A 15076-nucleotide genomic window follows, 5' to 3' on the forward strand; every position below is an offset into this window, starting at 1 on the left:
TTTATTTGACAGTCACAGTGGATAGAGACAGGAAAGGCAGGGGAGAGAGAGGGGATTTCATGCAGCAAAGGGCCTGAGGGGGGATTTGAGCCCCCATGCAACTTTACATTTGTTACTGTGTTGCCAACTGTTAAAAGTGGAGGGCCCATATCGTCTGCCATGTAGCTTCTCATTTATTCTCCAGTTCAACTCATTTTCTGCGACCATTACATTACGAGTAGTTCAATCACTAATCTTATGAGCAGTAATATTTGCTTTGTTTTGTTGTTTTCCTCAGACTCATAGTCCAATCCAAAAGTTCTATTTGGAAACATATCTATTGCTAGCTGCACAGAAATTGTTGTTTCATTTAGCTGTTGTCAGCTGTTAGTTAACTTAACAGAAGCAGAATCATCTGTAGGTGATAGATAATCAGCTGTTAGTTTGGCAGCTGTTCTTGTGGAATAATACAGATAAAGTGATGCTGCTCCAGTGATGTAAAAAAACGCACAGCTCTTGACCAGTCAGATTGCTTGAACAGAAACCTCTGTTGTATAAAATTCGCCAACTAGCAAACATGAATAACACAAGCAACTCTTTCTCTCTTTCTCAACATATCAGTAAAAATGTTAAAGGCATCAAAAAAGATTAAAAAAAAAAAAAAAAATTATCAAGACCATGGCATTCTCAATCTTGGAGGGTCAGCAGGCCAGCTGGTCAACCTTGTTGTGAAACGTTTTGAACTCAACATGTCTAGTCATTACTTATTGTTATGTAGCAACATTAAATAATTATACCTAGATCTTTACTTTCTACTAATACTAAATAATAGTAATAGCATTACTGGTAATTACTAGTTTGAACTAAGCTATTTATGTCAACCAGTGACATTATTTCTTCCATCCCAAAAGCTCTTTTTCTAAGAATTTGCTATACAATAAAATCTCCAGGCCACCAATCTGGCCACTGCAAGGTAGACAATAAGCAGTGCCTTGGTAAATGTGGTTAATTAATACTGCAGATTCAGTAGTAACAGATTTTGTTGAAAAAAAGATTTTAAAAAAGTAATTATTTTTGTTACCTCCCTCAAAGTAGTTGCTTGAGTTATCTAAAAATGAAACCCTGCCCCAAATCCATGATTGTTTCTACATAATTATTCATGGTTCTCTCAGTTGACGTGGGTGTGCACTGAGAGGCAGAAAAGTATTCTCTCTGCTTTGATAAGACAAGTTGAAAAAGTTAACTCTAAGTGGATTCACACTACTTAGATTTTATCAAGCCAAAGGATGACATGACATGATCATTTGACTGTAAATTGTAGCCAGTGAATGAAGTGAATCACAAATGTTACAATAATATATTACTTGTTAGAGTAAAAAACGCCATATGTAGTCACAAATCAACTCTCACCCTCTCACACAACTGTACGCTTGTACATCTGTGAGCTCAGATGACAGAGACGAGTGGCGTGATGGAGGAGGAGTTCACCATGAGCCGTCTCTACATCAGTAAGATGAAGTCAGAGGTCAAGTCTCTGGTGAATCGCAGCAAACAGCTCGAGAGCAGCCTGACTGAAACCAGCAGCAAGATGCAGGCCAACGAGAAGGAACTGGCCTCCTGTCAGCTGCTGATCTCCCAGGTAACACAATGTGGGATCTGAAAGAAAAGATGTCCGATAATGTTTTGTGTATGTTTTTTTTTTTTTGTTTTTTTTTTCAAATGTACCACGGCTCAGAATGAGACTAAGGCACTTCATCAGGTTTTGTTTAACGTTTGTTCAATGAATGAATTTTCTTGCACATTTTATCATTATTTTCAGTAATTTTGTGGTACGTTAATGGTAATTTAATAGTTGTAAATAGTTATAAATTGTTTTTTTTAAACTGCTATCTTTATCTAATATCTCTAAATAATATATCATTTATTGCGGATTTCCCCATCAGACCAAGTGAATTTGCTCAGGTTTTAAGGGTTTAAAGGATATTTATTCAATGAATTTGAAGACTACGTCCCCACAATACTGCGTCATAGGTTGCCAGAGCACAGGCAGAAGACTGTGGATGAGTTTCTACTTGTGCAACAGAGCTCTGCTTCATTTTAAATCTGGATTTCCTCATTTGAAAAGTGGTTTGGCTAAACCCTGATCAGAACTAACCTGTACATTAACCTTTATTGCATTAATTCTTGTTGGTGCAACCCCTCTTTAGGATAATTATGGTTTACCTCAGTGCTAATCATTTCTTCATTGTTCTCTGTGGGTTTGTCCATCTAGCTTCAGGCAAAAATCAAGTCTCTGACAGACCACATGCAGAGCATCGAGCAGAAGAAGAGGCAGCTAGAGGAAAGTCAGGACACTCTGATGGAGGAGGTGGCTAAACTACAGGCTCAAGGTAAAATATACATACATTTAAACTTGGTGGTCAATAATGTGGTTTGCACTATCAGTAATGAATGGTGGCGGACTTTCAAAAGACAATTTGTGTGTGTCCTCAGGAAAAATGCATGAGGTGAGTGTGATGGACAAAGAGAAGGAACACATGAGTCGGCTAAAGGATGCTGTGGAGATGAAGGTAAGTTCCATCTTCTTCAGTTGATTCATCCAAACATGCTAGGTTCAAATTTCACAGCCTGAGCCAAATAAGTGCTTGGATAAGGCTTGAATTTAAATGTGTTGTCCCTGATCAGTTAGCATGTGCCAGCGACCTGTCAGGAGCTACTTGATTGAGTCAAAGGACACTCCATATGGCCTCCTGTGGCGAAACTGAAAAAAGAAAAGAAAAGAAAACAAAACAAAACAAAACAAAACAAACAAACAAACAAACAAAAAACATGAAAGTGGGCATGACCTGGCAAGAAGTGGGCATGGGCCAGTCTGTGTTCCTTAGCCAAGGACAAACCTTGTATCAAATTGTGTCGTGTTAAGGTGTGTTCAGACCAAACCCAGAATGTATCTCTGCCCCGCGGACTTGCGCAAATATGGCTGCAACTTTGTATTGCCTTGGCATTGACATTGTATGTAATTCCACTGTGTTAAAAACTAATTTCGTGTTTGATCTGAACATACCTTTACACTAATCTCTTCTATGTATTTTCTTTTTATTTTCAGACATATAAGGTTTATTTATTTACCTGACATGTTTCGGCATTTGACTTCCGCCTTCATCAGAGTGTCACTGGGTGTTGGTGTGACGCATCTTTATCAGCTGTTGTTTTTTGGAAGGCGTGACCAACCTGTCAGATTTTGACAGGTCGATTTTGACAGGTGCGGATGACTCTGGCCCTCTCCCAGTCCATGACATGGTTTTCCCGTTTGCAATGATCCGTTATGGCTGATTTGTAGTTTTCTTGTTGTGCCTTTTCTTTTACGGAAATACTCAAACCACTACTGGGACTCACAGACCAACACTGCAAAAACTCCAAGGAATTGGCAAAAGAACTAAACAACATAAAAGTTCAACAGAATGAAGTGCTAATATCACATGATGTCATATCCCTGTTCACAAAAACACCCACGCAGGCCACCATACAGATAGTACAGGACAGAACGCTCAAGAGACGCACAAACCTAACAGTACAGGACATCACTCAACTCCTGGATTTCATCGCCACATCCACATATTTCCAGTTCAGAAACACCATCTACAGTCAAAAGGAAGGGTTTGCCATGGGGGACCCGCTATCAGCCATTATGTGTGGTTTCTTCATGGAGGACCTGGAACAAAAAGCACTGTCGACAGCACCGGAGGAATATAAACCATCACTATGGAAACGGTATGTGGATGACATCCTGGAGAAAGTCAAGGCAGGACACACACAACAGCTCACGGATCATCTCAACACCATAGACACCACTGGCAGCATCAAATTCACACACGAAGAGGAAATAGAACAATCAATATCATTTTTGGACTTGAACATATATCACACAGACAACAGAGACATCAAAATAAAAGTACACAGAAAACCCACACACACTGATCAATATCTTCTCTGGACATCCGAACATCCCACAGTGCACAAGTTATCGGTCGTCAGGACACTACACGAGCGCACAACAATAATCACGGACCCGGAGGATAGAACACAGGAGGAAAAACACATACAACACGCACTGAGGACATGTCAGTATCCACAGTGGGCAATAGAAAAAGGTGCACAACAGGTCAGAAACATCAAAACACAGAAGAAACAGAAGAAACAAAAAAGTAAACAAGAACACAGAGGTCAGATTACCGTATGTCAGGGGGATCACAGAGCGCATCCAAAGAGCATTTAAAAAACACAACATCAACACGCCGGTCAAACCACACACAACTCTCCGCCAGGCACTGGTTCACCCCAAGGACAGAATACAACCGGAAAACAAATGCAATACCATATACGAAATTCCATGTCAATCATGCAATAAAACATATATCGGGGAGACAGGGAGGAGGTTCACCACAAGGAAAACGGAACACAAGAAGGAGACAGCAACAAGACAAACAAGAACAATAAAAGAAAAGGCACAACAAGGAAACTACAAATCAGCCATAACGGATCATTGTAAACGAGAAAACCATGTCATGGACTGGGAGAAGGCCAGAGTCATCCGCACGGAAGAAAATAAACACCAGCGCTGGATCAGGGAGGCAATTGAGATCAGGAAGCGAGGCCCGAGGACCATCAACAGGGACGAGGGAGCATATATGCTCTCCCACACCTGGAGCGGCATCCTGCAGGGGGCGAGCGGTCAGCAGAAGGCGTGACCAACCTGTCCAAATCTGACAGGTTGGTCCCGCCTTCCAAAAAACAACAGCTGATAAAGATGCGTCACACCAACACCCAGTGACACTCTGATGAAGGCGGAAGTCAAATGCCGAAACATGTCAGGTAAATAAATAAACCTTATATGTCTGAAAAAAAAAGAAAATACATAGAAGATCTAAGTAAGAGAAGACATAATGAACTCAATCAAACATTTACACTAATCTGTTGGGAATTTATGTGGCTTTTGGGGGTGTGCCACGCCCACTACCATGCGCACCTTTTAATGAATGGGCTGAAAAGTAATCAGTCATCTATTCTTCGCCCATCCATTTCCATCTTCAGATTTCCTCTTCCATACTTTGTGTTTTTGTAGAGAACCTTGGAGGAGCAGATGGAGAACCACAGAGAGGTCCACCAGAAACAGCTGTCCCGCCTCAGAGATGAGATTGACCAAAAGCAGCGAGTCCTGGATGAAGTTAAAGAGTATGCATATGAAATAAGATTATTAAATGAAATGAAATGAATTACTGTCAGGTGCAGATGTCAAGTGAAAATCTCATATGTCCATAATGTCATAATGTCTCCAGAAGTCAAAACATTAGTCTTTAAGATAACAATAACAATCTGACTTGCAGTATGTAATTTGAATATATTAAATTACACGATTCAGCACAACACACATCATTATGTTACAGGAACAAATGTAGTCAGTCCAAAATGAGTATATATTGAGATGAGATGCAAGGCTGTGGAACTTATCTAACATTTATTGTCAAGAAGAAATTCATTTTATGTTACTGCATTACTCTGCAAAACATAAGCATTTTCAACACATACAGAGTGCACAATAGTGATGCTGCTGTCTCTGTCCTGTAGTTTAAATCAGGCTCTGCAGCTGGAGCAGAGGAAACTGCAGGCTGACTATGACAAGTTGAAGGCGACAAATCAAGAAAAGGACCAGGAACTCCAGAAACTTGTGTAAGTTTGACCCACAGTGCTTACATAAGCTCAGTGTACATCTTTTTATTTTAATATACATTTCTTGCTTATTTTCATAAACATTTAACAGCTGCATAAATGGACGTTTTAGCTGAGGAAAGTAACAAACATTCAGATACCGTGAAATGGAAATGTGTTGCCCTGATGTAAAAATGATATCTGGATTACAGAGTTAACAGATTACAGATTACAAAGATTGGGCATGTGTCTGTCCCATGTCTCCTCTGGGCAACGGGAGCTTAGCTGTGCACAGGCATTAAATAGAACTTCGAATGACTCTCAGCTTTCATAAATCAGAATAGGTGGTTCCTTATCATAATCACCTTTTAACATTGTACACTTAAACAGGAAAACACTATGCATATATAACTAGGCAAAAAGTAAAGTGGTGACAAGAGCCTTTTGTGTTTTGATTTTTTTATGTTCAATACATGAAATTATCACCATCTGCAAACACCCATAAAATCTGAGTTAATGAGTTAGTGCCAGTCTTAGGGCAATGGCCTTAATGCAAAGTGCTGTATTTACTCAGATGTTACTGTTTCCTTCACAGGCCATGTCATTATATGCATCTGTCCAGTTGTAAACTGAAACATCTGTATTTTTCTAATTTAGGCTCCTGAATGAAAAGAGAGAGCAAGCCAAAGAGGACCTCAAAGGTTTGGAAGACACAGTGGTACGTGAACACCTGTGGTCGTAGTTCTTAAAAGAGCCTCCATAGTGAGGGATTTAAGATGAGGTGAATAGGTTGGCATGGGATTCAGTCTGTCACACAAAGGACAGCCCCTTCAAAGTCTGTGGACAGAGACAACTGAACCACGGCCACTGGCTGCTCGGAGACAGAAAAACAGAGTGCAGTTCAGTCTTTTGTCCATCAGGGGCAGTGCTGAGCCCTGGCAAAACATATGGCAGTCAGTGGGCTAAATGCCATAAAATATTCACCTCTGATTCCATTTTTTTTAAATGTGTAAATGAGAAGTCTGACATTTTTTGATATGTTAAAATGTACAAACCCTTAGCAGCAGCAGAGAAAACACCCATCACCTGCGTTCACCCACATGTCCCAGGGGTACAAAATACACTTCCTTGAGTAACAGATGAAAATAATGCCTTTGTAAAATGAAATTATTTTTGAAGAAATTGTTCCACTGACAGGTGTATTTGTGTCTTGTTTTTGAGGTTGGGAGGGTAAAGCACCTTGATGGCGCTCTCTGAGAGGGATGGATATTCCCAAAGCAGCCATCATATTCCCGTCTGAGTGCACAGTACATTAGTAGTTCCATGAGTTCATTTTGAGCTTTGCTGTTCAAACTAGTGGATGACGCTAATGACAACAAGCACTGAACAAGAGGGACATGAGTGGGAAACAATGACTCTTGCCCCGCCCCGTAGAAACATGCATGTTATATTTGATAGAAGTTGAAAAACCTATGTAACACATTCAGTCGGGCTAACATTACATCCAACTTAATATTTTTAAATCTGAGCAATATCTCTGTTTTATTTGCTTATAAACTACATTGTACACGTGATAATATCAAGTTTACATGAGGAAAGTTATTAAGTGTGAGGAAAAAGTATAATGTGATACTAGTTATATGGCACCCCTGGACAGTTGTCACAGCACACCAGGGTGTTGCGGCACTCACTTTAGGAACCACTGATATAGAGAGCTGATTTTCTGGAAAAAGTCATATTGACCACTGTTCATTTAGCTCTGTTTAGCCCAGGTTTAGCGCTCTGTCTCACCCCCAGGAGATGGAACCACATGTTCTTATGGCTGAACTTCAAGAATATGTGAATTAGAATATGTATAGACTATCTTTGGCCCTGCTATAAGCTCCTCCAACCTGCCAAACAGTGGTTTTCATTCCAAATCCAGTAATCTTATCAGTAAATGTTCAGTCAAGTTCAAGTAATATACCTCTTAGTCAAATCAGAGTCAAATTAAAGGAGCATTCCAGTGATCTTGCATGTTGCCTTCAAAATGTATATATCTGAGACTTCTGCTTATCTTTTCCAAATGCAGGCAGTCACATTTTAGAGCTCCAACACAAACTTTCCTACCTTTTATCCAGCCATGATTTTCCATTCATTCCATTCATCATAATAAAGTCTTCCACATTAGTTTTCCTAAAAGCAGCAGTACTGTTGTGTTTTGATGACTTGAAATTAGGGTAGAGTGAAACAGTTTCTCAACTGGGAAATAGTTCCTGGTCGTGGGGCGGCATAGCTAAATTATCGTTCATTTTGTGATAAAAGCACCAAATTTGGTACACTCATTGTTGAATATATGTTGAATGAATCTGGATATTGGGCCACTGCAAATTTTTATTCTCATGACTGTGGCAGCCATTTTCAAAACTGGCTGCCAGTGGTTACTGGCATGGAATGCTTTGCCTACCCTACTGCTGCTGTTTTCAGCACCACAAATATAATTTAGAGACATTTTAAAGTGGGAAAAAGCTTTATTACAGTGTAACAAAACAGAACATAGCTACATACAACATACAACATAGCTACAGCTTTGCTACACACTTGCTGCATTCCAAGCTAGCTACATGTTCCAAGCCGCCCCACTATGGAGATACGTTTGCTTTACACACCAAATTATCAGTTCATTTTATGAATGGTGACAAGTTTGTTAGCTACTGAAGCAGAACATTATAAGGTGGTTTGTTTCAACCAAAAACTCAAAATCAAGGGACTTTGATTATATGTTCTGAAATCTTTAGTACCTCCACATGGTTTGCAAAATGGTTTGTTGCAATATAAAATGTGGGTAATTTGTTGTAAGTGGGCCACAAATCCAGTGATCACTGGTATGGTCTTTTAGGCTACATTTTATTATTATGAAATAACCATTTAATTGCAAGTCACTTTGGATAAGCTAAATATCTAAAAAGTAAGTTGTCAATTGATCTCTGTATGCATATGTAAGTGTTTGTCAGGTCATTTTATAAGATGCACAATTAAGTTCAAGCTATTAAATGCTAAACCACATGCTAAACCAACACACCTGAGGCCTAAAATATTTTCAACATAGAAATTTTCATGTGCTCCATTAATTTAGAGGACAGGAACACACTCCATATAGTTGATTGATGATGAAACCATTGTTCTACCAACAGGCTAAAGAGCTGCAGATGCTGTACAATCTTCGCAAACTCTTCATTCAAGACATTGGCCTGCGGGTTCAGAATGTAAGTAAGCAAACACTGTGCGTCCCTATCAAAAGCTGCAACCCATCTCAGTCCTCTAGTTCCAGTAGCCACCAACAAGCAGCAACAAAAAAGAGGCTGATTCACCTCTATTTGTTATAACCGGTAAACCAGTTCATTTACTAAAAGCTTAATTTTAGGGACACCCAGAAAAGTCTGTAAAGCTTATGGGCAAAATGGGTCAGGGAATGTAAATCTTAGAACTACTGATAGAAAAAAAATAGACTGAAGATAAACTGCAAAATTTAAACAAGAGGACATGCAGTTATTCTTCTATTTGTTGTAAAGTCAGTGAACAAAAATGTATTGACTCAGTTGGGTCTGTATGACATCAGTATATTTTTAGAAAAGGTAGAAAACCATTAAAAACCACAGAATTATACTATATTGTTAACCAGTTTTCTTCATTTAAATAACAGATATTAATCTTGTGTTTAAGATTTGTATGACATGATGACCATGCAGGTATTTTGTTGTTATATGATGCCTCTCTCACTCCCTCCTTTGTGACCAATCAGAGTGCAGAAAATGACAGTGACGAGGCCGGCGGCAGTCTGGCTCAGAGACAGAGGATCACCTTCTTAGAGAATAACCTGGAGCAGCTCACAAAGGTTCATAAACAGGTAAGTTACTGTTTGGCAGGGTTGCATACACACACATACACTCATGCATGCGAGGACACACACACACACACACACACACACACACACAGCTGTTGGGTGTTGATTGGGTAGTGGGTCATTTTTGACTCTTGGGGAAGTGGAGGGTCTTGAGCAGATAGGACACATCATCAGAAGCTTCTCTTCATTAAAGCTCATTGGTGTCAAGGGCACTCATTTTAGTTTTCCTTTTGCAAAGGATGTTATTTTGCAGATGCTGGATCCAACTCTGACAGGTGGTTCACTAACACCTCTTGAATCGCTTTAGTTCAGAATTCTTGGAACCAGGATCCTAACTAGTGAACCAGCCTATATTTTGCACTAGTTTGGAGTGGAACTATTGCATCATGGTCATTGGCCACTGACCTCAAATTTGCTGTGGCTGAATTCAGCTCCAGTCTGCCAGTTTGACAGTGTGCTGATGTGACCCAGCATCCCATCAAGAAATTCATGATACTCATGCTCATACTCAAATTTTTCCTTGTGACACAAGTGAACAAGTAAAAATTTGCTTGTTCCATTGGCAAAATTTGTTTCCTGTTTCAAGTAAATTTTCACTTGTTTCAAGTAAATTTTCACTTGAAACAAGTGAAAATTGTCTAAAGACAAGTAATTTCTGAGGTGATCATGTCTTATTTTAAGTGTAATGAGATATTTTGACTAGAAATAAGACATTTTTACTTGAAATAAGACAAATAATCTTGGTAAGATTTTGACTTTTTGTAGTGTAATTTTAACCTTAATCCTAACCTTACCCAATAAGACAGAATTTTCCTTTGTAGTCGTGAGGACCGACCAAAATGTTCTCAGTTCCCCAAAACATCCCCATCCTGTAAGTTAAAAATGTCCTCTGGTCCTTGCTATGTAGCCAGTACAGGAAGGCACACACACACACACACACACACGCGCGCGCACACACACACACACACACACACACACACATTATATGATGCATGTACACTTCAACACAAGCCCTCATGTCATTCAGGCACCTGAAAAAATGTATGGCATACATTTTGCAGTTGGTGAGGGACAATGCAGATCTGCGTTGTGAACTGCCCAAGCTGGAGAAGCGTCTGCGTGCCACAGCAGAGAGGGTCAAAGCCCTGGAAGCTGCCCTGAGAGATGCCAAAGAAGCAGCCATGAGGGACCGTAAACGCTACCAACAAGAGGTTGACCGCATCAAAGAGGCTGTGCGCTCCAAGAGTGTGTCCAGGAGAGTGCACTCTGCACAAATAGGTGATGCAGCTTATTCAAACTCTGCAGTGCCATAAAATTAGAAGAAAGGAGTAAAATTTAAAAAAAGAAATACAGCAAAACTATATTTGTAATTAATAAAAAGATATAGTTAAATGATGCTGAATTGATGTCAGATTTCATGTGATTAAATGCTTGTGAATGAAGCTTTTAATACTGAACACAAACCCCAAATCTCCCTTGATGTAAGGGTCACCATAAGGCAAAATCACATTAAACTTGGGAGTCCTTAACATGAAAAAGTTAAAGTCAAAATAAATTTAACAATAAATAAACGAATAAAATGACCTAATGTATTCCATGTCTGTTGCTTGCAGGGGAATATTCAAAGCAGTGCTTCCTCTGTATTAATTAAGATGTGGTGGGCCATCATAGCAAAGAAATTATCACCATTGTAAGAGAAAATGTCAAATTCAAATAAATATTGTAATTATGTCTTACTATTTTCTAAAACAAAAATTGTAGTCCATTGTTTTATAAGTAAAGATTATATTATGATTAAAAACAAATTTTAGCATTAGAACCTCAACTTGAATTATAACTTAGCGCCAAACAGTGACAGATACAGATCAAATGTTGGGCATTGGGCAAAAGTTGATTCTGGCTCAACATTTTTGCCGTTGCGTTTTTGCGTTTTTTGCCACAGTGCTTGATCCTTTCTGAATGCGGCCTGAGACATACTAAATAACATAAGACGTTTGTTGTGTGTTGTTGTGTGAGAAGTTAAATTTTCAGAACTGGAATATTTCAGGAGAAATTCTGAATGTGCCTGCTGCTCTACACGTAGTGTTTGGTGTGGTTGCCAGGGTTTTGGTAAGCGGTTAGTATGGTGGATTGGCCAATTGGCTAAAGTTTCTTAAGAAATGTTAAATGTGCTTCCCTGCGTTGCCAAACCTGTTGCCATGCACTAAACCACCATACCTTCGCTATACCGTTGGTAGGTGGTGGTGTGTTTGGTTAGTAGTTGTTTTGCTATGGTCTTCCTGATGATTGCTAAGACGTTGCTTGGCAGTTGCTATGGTGTCTGGGGGCGTTGCCATGTGGTTGCTATGATGTTCTGGGTGGTTACTAGTGCATTGCTAGGCAGTTGCTATGGTGCCTGTGGGTCTTGCTAGGCGGTTGCTATGGTGTTCCTGAGGGTTGCTAATGTGTTTTTAGGTGGTTGCTATGGTGATCTGGCTGGTTGCTAAGGTGTTGCTATAGTGTTCCTAAAGGTTGCTAGGGTGTTGCTTTGCTGTTGCCATGATGTTCCTGGTGGTTGCTGCAGCATTGCTAGGCAGTTGCTGTGGTATTTGGGGCTGTTTTTATGGAGGTTGCTAGGGTGTTTAGGGTGGTTGCATGGGACTTGCTAGGGTGGTGGGGGTTATGACTGGGATGCATTGGCTGCAGTGCTAGTGGCCCTTGAGACAGAAAAGGAGACATACAGAGCTGCATGTGCATCTCTGTGTCAGTGAGAGGGGACTTTCTCCCTGGCGGGCCCTTGTAACATTCCACCATTAGTGTGTATTGTGTTGAAAATCCATGTATAAACTGGAATTGCAAAAAACAGTATATCAGATCACTTAGAAAATAAACACCCCACTTCTCCTCAACAAGACACACATTTTTAATATTTTATGCATGGATCTAGCACAAACTCAGTGAGACGTAGAGTGTTGCAGAAATTCACCCATTCTGTGCGCATGAGAGAATTCCAGTTGAACAGGAATTGTGAGAAATGAGTAAGTCAGATTGGTTATGAAAGTTATAGCACACTTATCAGAATCAGGCTGCATGTTTTTCATGTGTGATGTGTGTGGGTGCAGCGAAAACTGTGTGAGGAGTAGCATGCCGAAATTTGTCTGGAAGATAAAATAATAACTTGAATTGCCATGTTGAAAAACAGTTTGGCAAGCTGTAATGCTCACACACTGCCTATTAAACAGCTACTTAATGTCTGTGTGCCTTAACACATTTGTGAACACTCATACATCTGCTGTACATCTACTTTTTCAAAATGTTCTGCATAATCTACTGACAGCAGCCTCAAATTAATCACACCTCAACTTTCCCCATCATCAGCTGTGGCTCTGCCATTTCCACATCAGTTGCAGACAGCTGCTTTGAAATTCTCTTTATTTCTGTGTTCCATCCCTTTATTTGAACCAAACATACACATATTATACAGCATCTTATCCTGGTTCTAGTAATGTAAAGTGTGAAACAAGTTACTTTGAATATAGTGACCGTCATGATAAAAACGACTTTGCTACCACTCAGCAATGGAAACATAAGCCCCTTTTCATGTTTTATGGCCATACTTTTAACCAAACATACACATGCCATACGACTAACTCTTCAGTCTCTTCTACTGAGTGTTGGGACATTTTTGTTAAGCCACTGCAGTCCTACTTTTTTACTTTAATTTGACATGGCACTGCCATGTCAAATTCTGTTTTTTCAGTAGAAACTTGCTTTGAAAATTGTTTAATTATAGATTCAACTGTAGATTCCTGAAGATATTTCAGTTCTCATCCAAATAGCTTCTTGAGTTCAGACAGACTGGTGGGGAATCCCAGCTATTTCACCTGTGCGGGAACATTCTCCAGGTCGTTGGTCGTTGGATTATAATAACTAGAAAATGTCAGAAGAAATTTTGGATGTGCCTGCTGTTCTACGCCTATCGTGGTTTGTGTAGTTGCCAGAATCTTGCTCAGAAAAACATCAACTCACTCTGCTGGGGTTGGGAATTGAAGTGGGGATGTTCTGATTGTAAGACCTCTGCTCTACCACTGACCCATGGCATCTCCTGTGTTTTTTGTAGTCATAAATTGCTGTGTTATTGGTTGGAGGCTGCTTTCACTGGATTGAGCAGAAAATGCTGAGAAAGTACAACATCTGTATGTTAGTTCCAAAATGTGTGAAGGCACACAGACATAATGTACCTGTTTAACAGGCAGTGTGAGTCCTAGTAAAACCTGTTTTGAACATGATGCTGTTAATGTAATAAACCAAATACCACAATGTAGCAAATATTGCTACATTCAGTTAAATTAATATTTTTATTTATTGCATTATAGATAGAAAATTTCTAGTTTTTAAAAAGTTTTTAAAAATGTAATAAATGTTGGTCTTGTTCTTGTGATGAAACCAAATTATGTAATAATTACCTAATTAAAAAAAAAAAATAGGTCACTTTTACTACAGAAATGATAAATATATCCTTTTAACAGGATTATGACACCAGCTCCAATTTGTTTTTGTGTTAATGTTTTTGTGTTGTGATCATTAAGAATTGTACTGCTCAATAAAAACAGACATAAAGTGTCTGTCACCTGACTGGCTGACAGGAATTAGCCTCTTGAAGACCATGTTGCTTTAGTAATAAAAATGATTATTAATAATGTGGATGCCCTGAAAAATATGATTATGTTCTTTTAAACTGTTTTTTAAGGAATCATATAAGTAAAACTACCCCTGCAAGTAAAACTACCCCTGCACTATGATTTCATGTTTGCAACTCACAGAAAAATCCAAATGTAGTTTGTAATGCGTATCACTTAGTTTGACTGTTTACGGTCTCCTTGTTCCTTCTCTTGGTAGCTAAGCCTGTCCGGGCTGGTCATCAGCACCAACAACACGCATCTTCCTCTCCCTCGAGGAGGCCCACCATCCGTGGAAGTGGGGGGGTGTCTAGCCCTCATCACCCCCACCCCCGTCAGCAATCCCAACAGCTGCAGCTGCCACAGCACCATCAGCACCACAAGTAGGCAGTAGGTAGGTCAAATTTGAAGAATTAGGCAATTTGAAGTCCAGTTAGACCTGTAAGGTTAATCATACTGTAAGTTATAGCGTTAGTGCATATAATGCATTAAAGCTGTGCTAGGCATCTACCCATGTTAGTGACCTCACATAGTGACCTCAGATTTGGGTGATACATTTTGCTTCATTTAAATTTTTTGGTTTGTGAAACCAAACCAAACCAAATAAACAATGCAACCACGTACCAACCATTTCACTGATTCGGACCACAGCAAATGGACTATTGATGTAAAAAAGACCTTAAAGGACCATACCAGTGATTTAGCCACATTTTACATTGGAAGAACTATTTTGCAATGTGTAGCAGTGTGACAGTTCATATTCTGCTGCAACACCAAGTTGCATATTATTGCTTGACTCAGAGGTTGTGGCTAAATGTCCATCAATGACCTGACCACTTCAGGCACTCCT

The 15076-nt window shown here is 39.5% G+C and overlaps 1 protein-coding gene across 1 annotated transcript in view; it reads left to right on the plus strand.

Moving 5' to 3' along the window:
* The window catches only part of kif5c (kinesin family member 5C), a 54256-nt gene extending 39643 nt beyond the window's left edge, over positions 1 to 14613 (plus strand). The window contains exons 16-25 of the mRNA XM_030081243.1: positions 1430 to 1618; positions 2252 to 2369; positions 2473 to 2549; positions 5102 to 5211; positions 5605 to 5706; positions 6343 to 6403; positions 8859 to 8930; positions 9467 to 9571; positions 10630 to 10846; positions 14447 to 14613. Of these exons, the coding sequence (XP_029937103.1) occupies positions 1430 to 1618; positions 2252 to 2369; positions 2473 to 2549; positions 5102 to 5211; positions 5605 to 5706; positions 6343 to 6403; positions 8859 to 8930; positions 9467 to 9571; positions 10630 to 10846; positions 14447 to 14613 (1218 nt within the window). The remainder of the gene's footprint in view (positions 1 to 1429; positions 1619 to 2251; positions 2370 to 2472; positions 2550 to 5101; positions 5212 to 5604; positions 5707 to 6342; positions 6404 to 8858; positions 8931 to 9466; positions 9572 to 10629; positions 10847 to 14446) is intronic.
* The last annotated feature ends 463 nt before the right edge of the window (positions 14614 to 15076 follow it).

The sequence above is a fragment of the Myripristis murdjan genome, chromosome 21, assembly GCF_902150065.1.
Source record: "Myripristis murdjan chromosome 21, fMyrMur1.1, whole genome shotgun sequence".
NCBI classification, from domain to species: Eukaryota; Metazoa; Chordata; class Actinopteri; order Holocentriformes; family Holocentridae; genus Myripristis; species Myripristis murdjan.